The sequence below is a fragment of the Xiphophorus hellerii genome, chromosome 7 (genome assembly GCF_003331165.1).
Source record: "Xiphophorus hellerii strain 12219 chromosome 7, Xiphophorus_hellerii-4.1, whole genome shotgun sequence".
In the NCBI taxonomy this organism is placed as follows: Eukaryota; Metazoa; Chordata; class Actinopteri; order Cyprinodontiformes; family Poeciliidae; genus Xiphophorus; species Xiphophorus hellerii.
This window is the reverse complement of record NC_045678.1, coordinates 26,768,879-26,786,080: the sequence shown is the minus strand read 5'-3', so window position 1 is coordinate 26,786,080 and position 17,202 is coordinate 26,768,879. Positions and strand designations below refer to the sequence as shown.

At 34.9% G+C, this 17,202-nt stretch overlaps 1 protein-coding gene and 2 long non-coding RNA genes across 10 annotated transcripts; 2 read left to right on the top strand and 1 right to left on the bottom strand.

Moving 5' to 3' along the window:
* Positions 1–257: 257 nt before the first annotated feature.
* LOC116723101 (interferon-induced protein 44-like) lies at positions 258–4,984 on the top strand. Its single transcript, XM_032567698.1, has 8 exons — positions 258–413; positions 508–533; positions 607–640; positions 1,340–1,541; positions 1,858–2,016; positions 3,367–3,535; positions 3,863–3,963; positions 4,051–4,984. Exons 2-8 carry the CDS (start codon positions 518–520, stop codon positions 4,216–4,218), a joined length of 849 nt encoding a protein of 282 aa, XP_032423589.1. The 5' UTR covers positions 258–413; positions 508–517; the 3' UTR covers positions 4,219–4,984.
* LOC116723107 (uncharacterized) lies at positions 3,357–5,671 on the bottom strand. The gene is made up of 3 exons (XR_004339912.1): positions 5,560–5,671; positions 3,764–3,902; positions 3,357–3,492 (listed from the first exon to the last, which is right to left on the bottom strand). It is a non-coding gene; the product is annotated as an uncharacterized LOC116723107 (long non-coding RNA).
* On the top strand, positions 5,670–16,943 carry LOC116723103 (uncharacterized). 8 transcript variants are annotated; one of them, XR_004339906.1, is made up of 10 exons: positions 5,670–5,752; positions 6,143–6,212; positions 6,834–6,998; positions 7,485–7,613; positions 8,363–8,408; positions 8,848–8,874; positions 10,130–10,613; positions 11,770–11,796; positions 12,519–12,740; positions 13,336–16,943. It is a non-coding gene; the product is annotated as an uncharacterized LOC116723103 (long non-coding RNA). The 8 variants fall into 8 exon arrangements; XR_004339908.1 differs by lacking the exon at positions 11,770–11,796; XR_004339905.1 differs by having other exon boundaries at positions 11,338–12,740.
* The last annotated feature ends 259 nt before the right edge of the window (positions 16,944–17,202 follow it).

Genomic DNA, 17,202 nt, shown 5'->3' with positions numbered 1-17,202 from the left:
AGCGTGCTGATGTTTAATTAATCCCTACAATCGGTTCAATGCATGATTAAATGAATAAAAGAAAGAAAAAAGAGAGGAGAAAAGAAAGAGAGAAGGAAATAAAAAAGGAAGAAGATAAGAAGTGAAGAAAGAAAGAAAAAGAGAAAGGGTTGCAGTCAGGAGAAGGCGTTTCCAGTCATCACGTGATAAATCTAAAAGGGGAGTGGTTACTTATGCGGAGGGAAGGAAACTTCTGGTTTCATTTTGCACCACAGAACTGACAGTGGGATGTTTTGAGGACCAAACAGTTCATTCATTTATTTATTGTTCACTTTCACTGCCTTTAGTCTGTATCTTTCTTTTCTGTTGAGTAAAACATTTTGCAGCATTTTACTTTGAGACCTTTGCAGAGCTACACTGTCCAAATCATCTTGGTAAGTACAAACCTAATATCTGTGATTGAAGCAAATGTTTAAGAGAAGTTAAATGAAAGGCTGAACATGATTACATTACTGTCTGTCTTTGCAGAGGAAATATAATGGCTGCTTCTACATGTAAGTAAACAAATTACATTTCTGAAAGGTTGTCAATTGTTTTTGAAGAATTATAATTAATGTTTTCATGCAGTGCTGGACAAACCATGGAGGGAACTGCAATGGGGGTGAGTTTACTGTGAGACTATTTAAATTGATAAATATTAATCTGTTTACTGAGGCTGCTTTGTCTCTCATTCTGCTAAAATCTAAAATCAAAAACATTACAGCAAACAGAAAGTACTGGGAGAGATAAATTGCTGCTGATCAGTCAGGGGAGAGGTTATTGCTCATTGTGTAAGATCCTGGTTTATGATTCAAAGGCACAATGAATAAAAACAAAATGAAGAGAGAAACTGGATCAGATCAAGAAGCTGAATCTGGAACAAAGACGTGTTCTGTGTAATAAATATTCATCTTTGAGGGACAATTCAAGCAAGCAAATATAGACAATAATTTGATGGTAGTTAAGCAGTAACTAATAAAAGTGTTTTATAACTCTACAAAACTTTTATGGCATCGCTTTGCATAAAAGCGATCAGAGGTTATCAGAGAGTAGAGATTGCATGTCAGCCAGATTAGTATCAATGTTCAGGCTGAAACTTTAATTCTTATTAACACTGTTGTTAGAAACAGAACAAAATTTTAAAAGCATATGAAAATAAGATTCTTTTTTAATTAAAAAAGACATAAACAAACCATGGCCAGTTGCATTTCTGAATAAAACTGCTCATTGCAAATGTAATCCCTCTGTACAATGACACCAACGAGTAAACACAGTTTTCTGAATCAACCATTATATTCATATATCCACTTTATCTTCTCAGAGAGAAGGAGAAGGAACTTCAGTATGTGAAGGAGTACAAACCTGAAATTGAAGACGTTAAGCATCTTCGAGTCCTCATGTTTGGACATGTTGGAGCCGGAAAATCCAGTTTCATCAACTCCGTCAGTAACGTCCTCCGAGGCCGAATGTCCATTCCTGCTTTGACCAGTGCGACCACCTCCGACAGAAGCTTCACCATAAAAGTAATGAGCGAAGATGTTTCTCTCCACAACAGGAGCACGACTGCATCACATTGTAATATGATGTCAATTATTTAGCCAAAAGGTCTTGTAGATTGATTTAATTCATTTATAAATAGTACTTTAATCTTCTGAGAAACTGAATTTAGGGATTCATCAGCTGTTTGCCATAGATTTTTGACCACTGCTATGTGAAAAATGAATATGGATTATCTTTTAGATGTCTGAGATCAAACAGTTAGCCCTGATGCAGATTTGCTCTTTACTTTTTCCCGTTTCCAGCAGGAATTGTGTTACATGTTATTTCTCTGTGTTTCAGTATGAAACTTATAAAATCCAAGTAGGACGAGGAACTTCAAAGACATTTCTTCCTCTGGTTTTCAACGACGTCATGGGTCTGGAAGACGGGAACAACAGTGGGATTCATGCTAGCGACATCAAACTGGCTATGAAAGGACACGTAAAGGAGGGTCACAAGGTGAAAGAACCCACTGCTGGGACCAGTTAGGATACTGGTTTTATTTCAAGTTGTTAACAATAACAAACATTTCAACAAACTACAGATGATCAGACCAATTATTGTTAATACTGGATCTCCAGGAAGACACTTTCAGGTGACAAACATGAAAGCTGGTCAACTTTTATGGTAAAATGACAAGATATGGACACTGTTGCTCCTGCACTATAGTTATATGATCTGCATGCAAATCCTCTTTACCTGGTTCCATGATAACTTGCATAAAATTAGCAGGTACCCAGAACACAGAGCATTCTGGGTAAATACAATCAAAACCAACTCACAAGTCTAGCGTTAGCGGGAGAAATGGTTCGTTGACAACAGAAAAATCCTACAGCCGCTAAAATCTGACTCCACTCCATTTTTGTTTACATGTTATAAAGAAGAAGTTGTGCTCAGTGTCTTCCTCACATGTTTTTGTGTCGTTTCCTTCAGTGGCTCTTGGTGCAGCGCCAAGGTGAGGGGGTGAGCAAGTTTCTCAAAGAGTCTGGTACATATAACACAGTGCAGCGTGAAAGCAAAATGTACCAGCTGATAATGTAGCAAACAGTTTTGGTCTCCAACAAAAATGAGTCTACTGGACTACAAGGTGTTAAAACACCCTTAAGTTGCTTTCTGAAATTAGGTTTTAAAATTTAGCGAACATATCCTAACATTAGATGCTAATAGCTGTTTGGATCTCTGCAGCAGCTGCTCTTTGTCCATTTGGGCTCTATGCTCTACCAGCAGGTATTTGTCTAGTTTCAAAGGAGACATGAATAACTTGTAACTTGCAATGTTTGGAAGATAATACACTGCTTGGTAAGGATGAAGGGGGCATGGCTTGAAAGGCCAAAGTTGCTAAAGCCGACTGAGTGAGGAGACAAAAAATCCAGTGTTTGTTTTGATCAGCAGGAATTAGCTATAGCACCTTTTCCTGCTCATCTATATCCCTTGGATAAAAAGATGGATTATCGTCACCTCCAAGTAAACATGCAGCATGTACGCCTACAATAAAGATTATGCTGTGTATTGGTTTGAACACCTCCACCACAAAATCTCTGAATTAAGTCAGATGTCCCCTCTGCACGATGAAGCAGTGGGTCTGCTGAAAAACATTGCTGACAAAGGAGTCCTTCTGGTGTATTTTAGCACATTCCCCTGCTGCTTGAACATTAGGATACGTAACAGGAGCTGCTCCCCTCTCAGATGTTGTAAGATTTACAAATATCTGAAGGATATTAGTTGATTAAAAAGATTTTTTTGATTTTGTTTTGATTTCAAAATTTCATGTCTCATCTTGCTGTTTCTCTTTTCTTTTCTTTTTTGCAGTTTAACCCAATGGGCCCACTGACTAAAGACGATTATGGTTACAACCCAAATCCCTCACTTGGTGACAAGGTTCATGTCCTGGTCTGTGTGATGTCTGCCAACGCTCCAGAGATTAATGCTTCAGTTCTGCAGAAGATGAAGGAGGTCAGAGAAACAGCCAGTCAACTGGGTGAGTTTATAGAGAACTATGTTATTTAGACAAGCGACAGGAGGAAAAGTCAAAGTGAGTTCCATCAAAGTCGATGTGAATTAATCAGGAGGTATCCTGATCACCACTCCAGTTAACTTCCGCTTTGAATTACTCAGATAAATTAACCTTCAGTAATGTTCTATAAATGCAGAAAGACTTAGAAATACTTTAAAAGGCCTATTTTGGTTTTGATTATTTTTCCCTTACTAGTTTTCCATGTTGACCCTTGATGGGTGGCTGTCTCCATGGATATCTCCATGGATACCATTTCCATGACTCCCTCAGCATCTGTTTCTGTCTCTGCAGACATTCCTCAGATGGCCATGATGACCCACATCGATGCTGCCTGCGGGGAAATAGAGAAAGACGTGAAGAATGTTTACAGAAGCAAACACTTGCAAAAAAAGGTGAGTTTTAGACATTTAGACATTTGTCAGGAGATTTCACACAACTAACTATACACTGTAACTGTAACAGTTTGTTTTTATATTCAGATGAAAGACTTCAGTGCAGCAGTGGGAATCCCTATGAACTGCATCTTCCCAGTGAAGAACTACAGCGACGAAATCGACATGAAAAACGATGTTGACATCCTGATCTTGAGTGCCCTGAGGAAAATGGTCGACTTTGGAGACGACTTCATTGAGAAACATTTAAACTGATATTAACAGTTTAAGAAGAGGGCTTGCGGGGCATTAAAGTTTAAAAAAGAAAATGGTATGCTGGAAACTATTTCTTGAATAATTAATATTCAGAATAACTTGTATTTACCTGGATGTGGTGTTTGTACTGCTTGATCATATTATGCAAAACTTTAGTCTGGAATATAAATATTATTGGAAGTACTTGTTTTACAAAAGGAAATTCTAATTACAATGGTAATTGTAATGCCTCATTTTACAGAACATTTTATGGTCTACAGTCAAATATTTGTGATAATCTGAGGATTGTTTGGCAGAAATGCCTGTATTGTGATTTAACTACAAAAGAGTGGCTGAAAATCTTATCAAATATAAGAAGACACATAAAAGGGAAGCTTAATGAAGTTATTCATAGGTTTTATTTTACTCTCTAACATGTGCTATTCTTTTGATGTTAGTCATTCTTATTTACTTTAACATTTCATGCAGGGTATATTGTCTATTTAAGCTTTTGTTTTCTTCAATGTCTGTAATAAGATGAAAAATGACACTACCAAACTTAGATAATAAGAAAAAGGTATAATAAAGGGATGTTTGCATGTAATGTGTGGGAATATTATGTCAGTTAAAATAAAATTACACTATTGTATGTCTTAATCTACTTCTGAGATAAATGTTCTAAGGAATAAAGCTATTAGAACATAATGAGGGATCAAATGTGTTTTAATGTGGTTTGAGGTTTCTCATCTTCCTGTTTACTCTGTCGTCATGATGCAAAATAAAAAATGGAGAAAAAAAACCCAGATTCGAGTTGCCATCACTACTACGGATTTGTTTGGCAGAGAATAAAAATATAAATTAAAACAGCTTGATGGCTTAGACTTTAAAAATAACCATTAAAGAACAAAATACATTTAAATTGGGAAAAAAACATTGCATTTGGTTTCAATGATATGTTGTAAAATATTCACGTTTTCAGTTTTAATATATTTAACTAGTAAAACCCCTGAGAATTAAAATCCCATATAGCTAAACACACACAAATATACCTGGTTTTAAAACAAGCTGTATTTATGTTACAGAGTGTAAAAGCCTTTTCTGATTTTTAATCCTATTCTACATTTTTTTTGCACCAGTTTTGAAAACAAACCAGAATTTAGCTGTTTGAGCTCACCTACATTTAACACAAAGTGATTAACAGATTACTGCTGCCTTGAACCAGATCATGCATCACATCATGCATCTGCTGAACACCGAACGGGTTCAAAGTCACCAAGTGACATTGTAATGTAGAGCTGTTTAATTAGCTTTTTGCTTCTCAGAAGATTTATATTTACATTTCAGGAGTTCATAGCAGATTACCTCCATCTGCAGGCAAAACACACAGCGGCTCTGTCAGAGTTGAAAGTGAAAGTAGCTGCTGCTGCTGCATTGAAGCTGCATAGTTTCCTGTAAGTCACGTGGTCAGGGCTGGGTGGAGCTTCATATATAAAGACTGAAGTCAGCAGGAAGGGAACGGCACAACTCCAGATCAGTTGAAGTGTGAGACTTTAAGGTAAATCTGTTTCTCTACTCATATTTTACTTGGTTTTTGCTGTTCCATCTTGTAAACCTTGCTGTAGTTTCTTTGTCAGTGTTACTGTAGCATTTTGGCTTTCTGCTGTTTAGCTCAGAACAGTTTTTAGTTTGAATCGCTTTAGTTTTTAAAACAGAATCAAAAATGAAAGTTTTCACTCTCCACCTGCAGTTGGAATTACAGCATCATCGGTACATCTGGCACAAATGAACTCAGTTTTACTTGTTGCACACATATTGAGATAGTTTTTCATTGGATCTTCTGATAATAAAGAGTGTTACTTTATGAAGTCAGATTTGACAGATACACTTGAGCTCCCACATAAAGACTTTCTTGTCCACATGAAAAACCAATCATCTGTCTCCATAGGTATCTTCACCTCTATTGAAGCCGATGAGCAGGAACTATGTCAGCACCTAAGAAAGCACAATCCAACCAGGTAAGTTAGATTTTCTTGTATTCATGTGATCAAAATGACTCAAGGACGACATAATTTTAATCTTTGCCTACAAACATGAGAATCAATCAGACTTCATTGGAGCATTTTTCACATATCTTCTGCTACTGCCAAAGATACAACAAAAAACAGGCATATAAACAAGCATGACATCTAAATAAATAAAATGATTATTAATCAAGTCCAATAAGTTGTCTTATAACTTTTTTGTCATAAGTTGTGAGATCCCTAAAATGTAGGGATCTTGTAATGTCAGCTTGTGTATATATACAGTATATATAACACTAGAGAATGCATAAACAGTCAACAGTAGAATGCAGAACAATATCTAAGCACTGACAATCTCTCTTGGCTCAGTTGAACTCAGTGTTCATAATAAAATAATAAATCCCTTCTTGGATCAATCGAGTTATCTTTGTTTGATTTTAAAAGTTGTTTGACACTTTCAGTCTGATTTGAATCAGACTGAAAGTGAAACTGTAAAAATTTGCAGAGAGAGAAATTAACTTTTTAAACTCTGCATGCTCTTATCACCTCAGATTACTGAAAGTTATCAGTTTCACTCTTCAAGTAATCTTTTTAACACAAACCTTTTTTTTTCAGGGTCTGGAGAGATCAATGACTTGTCCAAATTGTAGACAGATGTTTTTGACTTTTGTCAACTTTGAACTGAAGAAGGATGGCAGGTTAGATTTCCAAATGGAAGTATTTGTAGCTAACAATGTGGAATCAGCCCTTGTCAGTCAGAGCTTTACCTATAAACAACAGGTGAGGCAGAGCTTTACCTATAAACAACAGGTGAGGCAGAGCTTTACCTATAAACAACAGGTGAGGTGAAATTTCAATGTTTTGATAGATCTATTTTATTTTTGAATGTATATCATTAAGTCTTTTTTTTCTATGTTTGTCACAGGATTTTATTGCAGGATTGTTTCAATAATAGACACTCCTTTAAACACTAAACTGTCCCAAAGTCTTAGTACACCTACAATATATTAACGGCAGACAAGATGACAGAATTTTTTTATAAAGTCAATTAATCACGTAATGGTTGCTGTTTCTCTGTTTTTATTTTGGTTTTCTATCTTGACCGAGTGGCTTACACTTTGTACAGTGAACTTGAATCTCCTTTAGGGTGACTTTGAATAATTAATGTACATGTAATAACTTTATTATTATGATTAAGATTATTATAAGAAGAAAAGTGTTCAATGTCTTTTGTACTTTAATAGAATTTTTCTGTTGCTTTGGCAGGACGATGTGAAACAAACGAGCAGAGTGGAGTGTCCATATTGTGTAAAGATGTTTGAGCTGATCATTCACCTTACTAAGACTATTAAAGAGAGCCAATTAAATCTTAAACTGTCCATCACAACTTGTGCGGTGAGTAAATCTTTTTCAGTTCAGGTTAAAGGTCAAAGGTTGCTAGATCTGTATTACTGAAAGTGTTCTTTAAATGAACACAGAAGTTTCTGGGTCTGAATCAGAAAAGAAAAGTGTGGTGTGGTCTTGTTTGAGTTGTTCAACATCAGCTAAACCACCAAAGCCATGTCTGGATCAGAGGTTCTGTAAAATGGTTTGATAAAAAGAAAAACAACAAAAAACAGTTAACCTGTTCTTTGCCGGATAGAAACACAGCAAAGAATAAGTTTGGTTTTCCACAGTTAAAAACAGCAGGCTGACATATTTACATATTTTGTCAATAAACCAGTTATTTAGCTTTTTTTTTTGCCATCATCACATAGTATCCAAACAGAAGTTACAAAAACGTTTTTCCTAGAATGGATGAACCCTTATTGAGGTTAAATGATGAGACAGTTAATAAATAGAATAAATAACTGCATTTACATATTTACCTGAAAACATCAACTGTGAACACATCAGACGCAAGGGAGAAAATGAACCCTTGTTAGCCCATAGCTTATCTGATTTGTTTTCTTTATGTTGAAGCTCAGAGTTTTGCTGTTGTTCTTGAATTAGGAAGATTTAAGTTAAAACAATTCTGCATGGTTGAACAATATTCATGAGCCTTCTGATAAAAAAGCTAATTTACTTGTAAGTTTTCTGTGGTATAATAAAATGGACACCTTTCAGTAAATGATTGCACTTTGTGTTTACAAATCTGTGTTCAGGTCTGTGTGCCGGGTGAAAAAAAGGAAAAGGAAGAAACACCAAGAGGTTTGTAAAGTTAATTACTTCAGATTGGTCTGAAATACACAGAAATCACAAGTCACCACATATTACTGCATAATCTCAAAGTGCTAAGCAAACATAAAAACAACCATAGAAGCAATTCTAGAAAACTGTATATAAAAAGTATGAACCATACAATATCACGTTGACAAACTTTTAAAGTCTGGTTCACTAGTGGATTTCTCAAAGCTTAAAAAAGAATTAAGTATTGAACTGCCTAAGGTTTAGAGATCAGGAACAGTGCAGAAATTCAATTTATGCACATACAAAAGTCTCTATTCTTGAAATAAATATCTATACCAACAGGTCAGGCTGGAAAAAGTATGATGTAATCTTTGTATTATTACACAACTAGGTTTAAAATCAAAATTATACACTTTTGTTTTACTAAACCTGTCTTAATTGTTTCTCTGTTCTTTTGTAGGACAAAAAGGCCCATCAGAAAAAACAGGTACCGGTACATGCCTTAAAACAGAACTGACCAGTGGACAGTTATCTCCCTGGTTATATCACACTGAGGTCACACACAGTTTTGGAATTTATTTGAGTCCTGATCTAATAGACAAATATTAAAAGGTGTCTTCATTAGAGCCTGTATGTGAGGATTTAACCCTTTCATGCATAGTGGTCACTGCAGTAGTGACCACTATGCATGTTGAAGTGTCAGTTGTCAGATTACAATTAAGCTAGTTTTGATATAACTAGCTACTATGCAGCTAGTTATCTAAAAGCCATTTTCTTCTTGTGGATTTTTATGTTATAAATGCACACAGAGCACTGAAGTGGACACTAAAGCATCATAAAATATACTATCAACTACTGGCCATCAGCTGCAAATGCAAGAAATTATTTTTGTTAAATCCAATATGGCTGACAGACAAAAAAGCATCCCAACCTGTCCCTCCTTCCACTGTAGACGACTCTTGAAAAATATTGTGACATCAGATAACCCCTGAAGTACAATACTACCAATGTATTTTTCAAATAACAACTTTGTATTTGGAGAAAATTACAATTGATCACCTAAAAAAAAATTAACAAAATGTTTTTTTCCTACCTTTTTAATGCCTTAAGAAAATAAAAATAAAAAATTGGATAAACATCCTGACACAAAGGATCATAATTCATGCATGAAAGGGTTAAACACACCATCATTTTTGTCAGAAGCCATTCTAATTAAAGTCAGGAATAGGTCTATTTAAAGTCACAAATGTATATTACAAATATTCTGTAGAAGCAAACAAATATTTGTATATCTAACAAATAAATATTTGGTAGAAAATATGGAAAATTACATTTATCAAGTTAATATAATTGAGTCATTTTTTTCTATTTACATATTTCTGATTTTATTTTACTCCATCTGTCATGGGACAGTTTTTTTTTCACAAAAGTTTGCAGTGCCTTCCACACCTAATATTGCAGGTGGTAAACATCTCTAAAAATACTAATAATTTTTTTTTTTCGCACACAACTGTTCATCTTGGATCCATTTTCAGATTTGACAATAATTCTTAAAAAACATGGAGAATAAGATATAATTCTTTAGTGCTTCTAGAAAAACCTGATTCATGCCTAGACCCAGATCACTAGATAACTTCAAGATCACTATTTTGCCGAAAGAGTCTTTAAATATGGTGCGGGAACTTCAACCTTTTGACTGTCAAACAACAACTGGTAAAACTGGTGACTGCTTGTTTTTTCAGGCTTAGGCTCACCTGTACTACGCAGAGTGAAGGTTTTCTATATGTGCTCTGGTGAGACATTTCGTGGTGATGATCAAGTGAAGGAACAATTGATGATGGACAAACGGCGGACACTTGATGTCCAGGAGACAAAGCTGAAAGATTCTGACATTGTCGTTGTCTTCTGATCAATCACATCCCGCGTTGGACTAGTGAAATTCTCAAAGCGTAAAAAAGAATTAAGTATTGAACTGCCTAAGGTTTAGAGATCGGGAACAGAAGTACAAAATGTATGTGCAGAAATTCAATTTCTGCACATACAAAAGTCTCTATTCTTGAAATAAATATCTATACCAACAGGTCAGGCTGGAAAAAGTATGATGTAATCTTTGTATTATTACACAACTAGGTTTAAAATCAAAATTATACACTTTCGTTTTACAAAACCTGTCTTAATTGTTTCTCTGTTTTTTTGTAGGACAAAAAGGCCCATCAGAAAAAACAGGTACCGGTACATGCCTTAAAACAGAACTGACCAGTGGACAGTTATATCCCTGGTTATATCACACTGAGGTCACACATAGTTTTGGAATTTATTTGAGTCCTGATCTAATAGACAAATAATAAAAGGCGTCTTCATTAGAGCCTGTATGTGAGGATTTAATCACACCATCATTTTTGTCAGAAGCCATTCTAATTAAAGTCAGGAATAGGTCTATTTAAAGTCACAAAGGTATATTACAAATATTCTGTAGAAGCAAACAAATATTTGTATATCTAACAAATAAATATTTGGTAGAAAATATGGAAAATTACATTTATAAAGTTAATATAATTGAGTCATTTTTTCCTATTTACATATTTCCGATTTTATTTTATTCCATCTGTCATGGGACTGGTTTTTTTTTCACAAAAGTTTGCAGTGCCTTCCTCACCTAATATTGCAGGTGGTAAACATCTCTAAAAATACTAATAATTTTTTTTTTTTCGCACACAACTGTTCATCTTGGATCCATTTTCAGATTTGACAATAATTCTTAAAAAACATGGAGAATAAGATATAATTCTTTAGGGCTTCTAGAAAAACCTGATTTATGCCTAGACCCAGATCACTAGATAACTTCAAGATCACTATTTTGCCGAAAGAGTCTTTAAATATGGTGCGGGAACTTCAACCTTTTGACTGTCAAACAACAACTGGTAAAACTGGTGACTGCTTGTTTTTTCAGGCTTAGGCTCACCTGTACTACGCAGAGTGAAGGTTTTCTATATGATGATCAAGTGAAGGAACAATTGATGATGGACAAACGGCGGACACTTGATGTCCAGGAGACAAAGCTGAAAGATTCTGACATTGTCGTTGTCTTCTGTCCAATCACATCCCGCGTTGGACTAGTGAAATTCTCAAAGCGTAAAAAAGAATTAAGTATTGAACTGCCTAAGGTTTAGACATCAGGAACAGAAGTACAAAATGTATGTGCAGAAATTCAATTTCTGCACATACAAAAGTCTCTATTCTTGAAATAAATATCTATACCAACAGGTCAGGCTGGAAAAAGTATGATGTAATCTTTGTATTATTACACAACTAGGTTTAAAATCAAAATTATACACTTTCGTTTTACAAAACCTGTCTTAATTGTTTCTCTGTTTTTTTGTAGGACAAAAAGGCCCATCAGAAAAAACAGGTACCGGTACATGCCTTAAAACAGAACTGACCAGTGGACAGTTATATCCCTGGTTATATCACACTGAGGTCACACATAGTTTTGGAATTTATTTGAGTCCTGATCTAATAGACAAATATTAAAAGGCGTCTTCATTAGAGCCTGTATGTGAGGATTTAAACACGCCATCATTTTTGTCAGAAGCCATTCTAATTAAAGGTCTATATACAGTCACAAAGGTATATTACAAATGTTCTGTAGAAGCAAACAAATATTTGCCTCTAACAAATAAATATTTGGTAGAAAATGTGGAACATTACAAATTACATTTATCAAGTTAATATAATGGAGTCATTTTTTTTAAATTGACATATTTCTGATTTTATTTTACTCAATCTGTCATGGGACATTTTTTTCCACAAAAGTTTGCAGTGCCTTCCACACCTAATATTACAGCTAGTAAACATCTCTAAAAATACCAATGAATATTTTTTTATTTTTTTGCACACAACTGGTTTTCTTAGATCCATCTTCAGATTTGACAATAATTCTTAAAAATCATGGAGAATAAGATATAATTCTTTAGTGCTTCTAGAAAAACCTGATTCATGCCTAGACCCAGATCACTAGATAACTTCAAGATCACTATTTTGCCGAAAGAGTCTTTAAATATGGTGCGGGAACTTCAACCTTTTGACTGTCAAACAACAACTGGTATAACTGGTGACTGCTTCTTTCTTCAGGCTTAGGCTTACCTGTACTACACAGAGTGAAGGTTTTCTATATGTGCTCTGGTGAGACATTTCGTGGTGATGTTCAAGTGAAGGAACAATTGATGATGGACAAACGGCGGACACTTCATGTCCAGGAGACAAACCTGAAAGATTCTGACATTGTCATTGTCTTCTGTCCAATCACATCCCGCGTTGGATCAGACGTGGAGTCATCCATGAGAGATAAAACAGGTACAGGAATTACAACTAAATGTTTGAGTTTGTTTGACATTTTTTAACTTTGTTTCCCAGCTTGTATGGAGGAATGTTTGCCTGATTGAGATAATAGACTCACTGGTTGTTACATATTTTTTAACTGTAAAAATAAGAGACATTCTAAATAACACAGTGACACTTAGAAACTTCTTCTTAGAATCCTCCTTATTTAAGAACTAGATGTTCAGTTCTGTTTTGAGGGTCAGTGTCTGTCTCAAGTCGAGGAGTTTAGGTAATTTGGTGTCTTGTTTATAAATGACTGCAAAGTCGAATAAGACAAAGACAAACAGACTGGGCAATTTTTCTGTGGCAATGTGTGTAGACTACCAGTAAGTTGTGGTGAAGAAAAAGTTGAGCCAAAAACTTTCCTACATTGAGTGGGAGGGTGTCACCATGGAGATTTTTAAAATTTTGCTATATCAAAAGGCAGAAAAATGAGACATTTCTAGAATTACAACCATGTTCTTGGATGAAAATATTTTACTGGCTTTAATTGTGCACCTTAATAATTAAACTGGAGAAAAAAGTGATTTGTTAAATGTGATCTAATCACATCTGTCTTCTGTTTCAGCGTCATCATTGAAGAAACCAATCATCTTGGTTCTGATGCATCACACCAGAGACTTTGAGTATTCAACTGCAGGAACAACCTGGTCTGACGTTTATCCAAATGTTGTCCTTGATGTTCATGTTCTGTTCCATGAGACTAAACCAGGACTATTGAAATGTAGACAAAATGAGGAGGCTTTTGAGATGATTAAAAAAGAGCTAAATAAACATTCAAAACCAGTCTTTGGAATGTTAGCACACCATCAGACTCGTTGAGAATGTTACGAAACATTAAATATCCAGTGAGCAGCAGTTATCTGGGGAGAAATACTGAATAATCAGAAGGAGAATGAATAGACTGGTTCAAAATTATAGAAATTAAGCAGTAGCTAAAAACCCACTTATTAAAACCCAAATATGTCTAACATACCGTTTCTGAACACAATATGTTTAATCATAAAGCAAATGGACTATATTGACAGAAGAGAAAACTCCTACCAGCCCAGAACAGGAAGCATCAACAGAGCATCGTTTAAACACCACAGCCTAACTAAGTATGATTCCTGACCATGTCCATCCCTTTATGATCACCGTTTACCCATACTCTGAACGCTACTTCCAAAAGTGTAACGACATTACGTTACAAATGTAAAATAATTGTAATCTGACAACTGACACTTCAACATGACAAGTTCACTCAGCTCTAAAGATCTCAGTCCAGGTGCTTTGGGATGTAGTGAAATTAGAGACTCATGTCATTGTTATTGTAAGGCTGAAATGATTAATCAAATTAATCATAATGGATCAAAAGCTGTTCATTACGCTTAATGAATTAATTTAATAATTAATTAATTGAAGTACGGAGTATAGATACCCTTAAAAACGTAATATGCTGAAAGAACAACACCCTCTGCTGTAGTTCAGCCAAAACTGTACAAAAAATATAAACATTTACATTTAAGATAAAAAAAACAACTTTATCTGTAAACACATTCCACCCAGAACTCCTCAAGTTGCAGCTTTAGCTTAATTGGTTCCAAATCTGTAAAAAACAACCTATTAAGCACTTTTTGCTATCCAGTTAATAACCATTTCAATTGTTATTTTATTTCAAACAGGAATTGAATTGTTCATTTGCATCTTTTGATATATTTCTAATATTGCATAAAAATACTTAAATAAATGAAAAATCTGCAGAATGTGCTCTTTTTTTCCCGAATAGTCGATTCATAATCAGAATTATCAATAGATTAATCGACTACTAAAATAGTCGCCCTACATAATTGGTTTGCAGCTAATAAATCTGCATCACCTCTTGCTGCTATCATATCAGTATGGACCAAAATCCTTTCATTGTCTATACCAGCTTATTCATTATCTGGATCATATGGGCATCGTTAGATAAGAGGTTAGATAAGGGTATTTCCTGGACAGCTCAGCAGTGCTTCACAGGGCAACGCAGAGACACTAAAGACAAACATCCATGCATGCAGGAACTTAGTCCTGCAGAAAATAAAATCACTGATTAACCTAGCACAGGAAGCCGGAGCAGCCAGAGAGATCTTACACATGCAGGGGTGAGAACATGGAGCTGCATTGTGAAACCTCCTAAATTTTGTCTCATTTGTGCAGTTCTGAAAACAAGGTGTCAATCTGATACTATTACTGTGGACCTAATAATGTAACCGGTGGGTTTTTATGCTGTATATTCTACTGAAGGAAGAAAAAAGTTTGAAGTGCATGAAAATGTTTTGCTTTGCTTTATGCTTATATTTCAGCTTTGCTGAGACATATAAGAACGTTAGGAATTAAGTATTTGGTCTTTTGTTCTTATGTTTTTATTTGATATTGTTTTAATATTATCTCAACAAAACCAATCTGTGACTTTGTAAACAAGTCACAGATTGAAAAAAATGCATGATTTCTGATATTTTTGTCAGGATATTTGATTATTATTATTTTTAGTAATTGTTATCTGTGTTCTTAGCTATTTTTTGTTCTCATCCATGTTGCTGTTGAGATTATTTTAGTTAGATTATCTTTACCGTTTATTTCTTGCGTTATTCTTTGTAACAGATTTCTGTTTTGCCCATTGTTTTCCTCCTCCATACTCCTATGTACCATCTCTGTTCTCCCTCCCTCTCACCATCTCACCTGGTTTTTGTCAATAATCAAGAGCTTCTGTTTATAAGCTCTACTCCTGACAGTATATGAGCCGAATAATCTGTGAAAAAAACTGAGCTTCCCTGCACTCCAAAAGACCTCTGCCTCCTTGGCGGGTAGATTATGACTGACGGTGCGTTTCTGTAGACGGCAATAGTAGCACTGGGAGAAGGTGGAAAATCTTGCTCTGGTTTAATTTTTGTTTGTTTTTTTTCCCCACAGATTATCTCTCCCACTGTACTGTCACAACATAGTGACAGTTTTTAACACATGTCTAAATAAGTAAATAAATGTAGTGAACTATCAGAACTTAAACAGTGTTTAGACAACTCTTGTTGATGGACAGTGCTAAGATGTTCAATCAACCTAATGAACTTTAGTTTCTGAGTTAGAACAAAAACAATTTTGTTGTTTCCCTTGCATTTCCAAGGCAGCAGGTGAATTTTTGGTTTCTTTAACGCCTTCAAATGTTTAACAGTTGCCGTGTGCTTGTTCTGATTTTGCTGTAAAACGTTGGCACCTGTCAGTGTTCAATGTTTCTTCATCATTAAATGTTGTATTTTCTGTTATTAGCCTACACTAAACAGAACCTGTCACACAAAGGCATCTCTTCTTTATTTATTCTGTAAACTGTTTTCTACTTATTGATTATTACATTTTGTAATTTAACAAAGAAGCTGCAGTAAATCAGCTTTGAATCAGCTACAGTGAACTCACCCCCAGCGTAGTCCCCTTCATGGTTCATCCAGAGCTGCACAGAGGCATGAATTATTTTGCAAAGACAATTGAAAGTCATTAGAAACATTACTCATTTCCAGAAGTATTTTCTTCTGTAAAAACAAACATAAAATCTGTTAAAAATTTATTAAAACTGCTCCTGAAACACAGTCAGTATTTAAGATGCCAGAAACAAGTTAAAATATGACAGCATTAAGTTTATTAGCTGTTTAGTTTCAGTTTATCCAAACTAACGAGAAAACATTTGAAAAGTCCTTTTTTTATCCTGGACAATAGCTGGGGGTGAAACCGGGGGGAGGTTTCTTCATGTTCCTCAACAAATAAAATGAGCTAAACAGAGAATAATGGGTGGCAAAACAATCTGTTATTCAAATTATTCTCCACTCAGAGATATTTAGAACACATAACATACTCTGAGTTCAGAGTTCAAAGTGGTATCATATTTTCACCATATAGAGGATAAAGTCCTCAACACAGAAGTCCTTGGTTCCAATTACTGTAAGTCTTCTCCATTGTTCACTTTACTTTTTCCTTTCAAGCTATTAATGAATAAATGTCATAAATGTCATAAAATCCTTAAAAAAATCTTAACAGATTAAAGAAGACCATCATTTTACTAAATAAAAGCAGTCAGTTAAGCAGCACATTCATGTTTTCCTTTCTTGACACAAAATATTCCTGAAATGTATAACTAAATATTTTTGAAAATAAAAAAAATTGACACAACCATCTTTCTGCTGTGTTGACTTTTCTTTGAAGTGAAACTGCAATCTTCCAGCTCTCACTTTAAATATTAACCTTCTTTATGAGACTGGAATCTAATATTTTTATAATCATTTATTTTCACTTTCTGATCAGCCAGAACTTTCTGTTCTGCCCTCTAATCCAGCCGAAAAGTACTATCACCCTGGGAGACTGAAACTTAAAATAACATTTATTCAACCAAGATGTTTGTCTCTAATAGGGAAAGTGAGAGGTTGAAAAGTTT

Excerpts from the sequence above, each read along its gene's own strand:
- LOC116723101 (XM_032567698.1), top strand. Across the intron at positions 1,542-1,857 it reads ACAGAAGCTTCACCATAAAA|TATGAAACTTATAAAATCCA; the intron begins GTAATGAGCGAA and ends TCTGTGTTTCAG. Across the intron at positions 2,017-3,366 it reads ACGTAAAGGAGGGTCACAAG|TTTAACCCAATGGGCCCACT; the intron begins GTGAAAGAACCC and ends TCTTTTTTGCAG.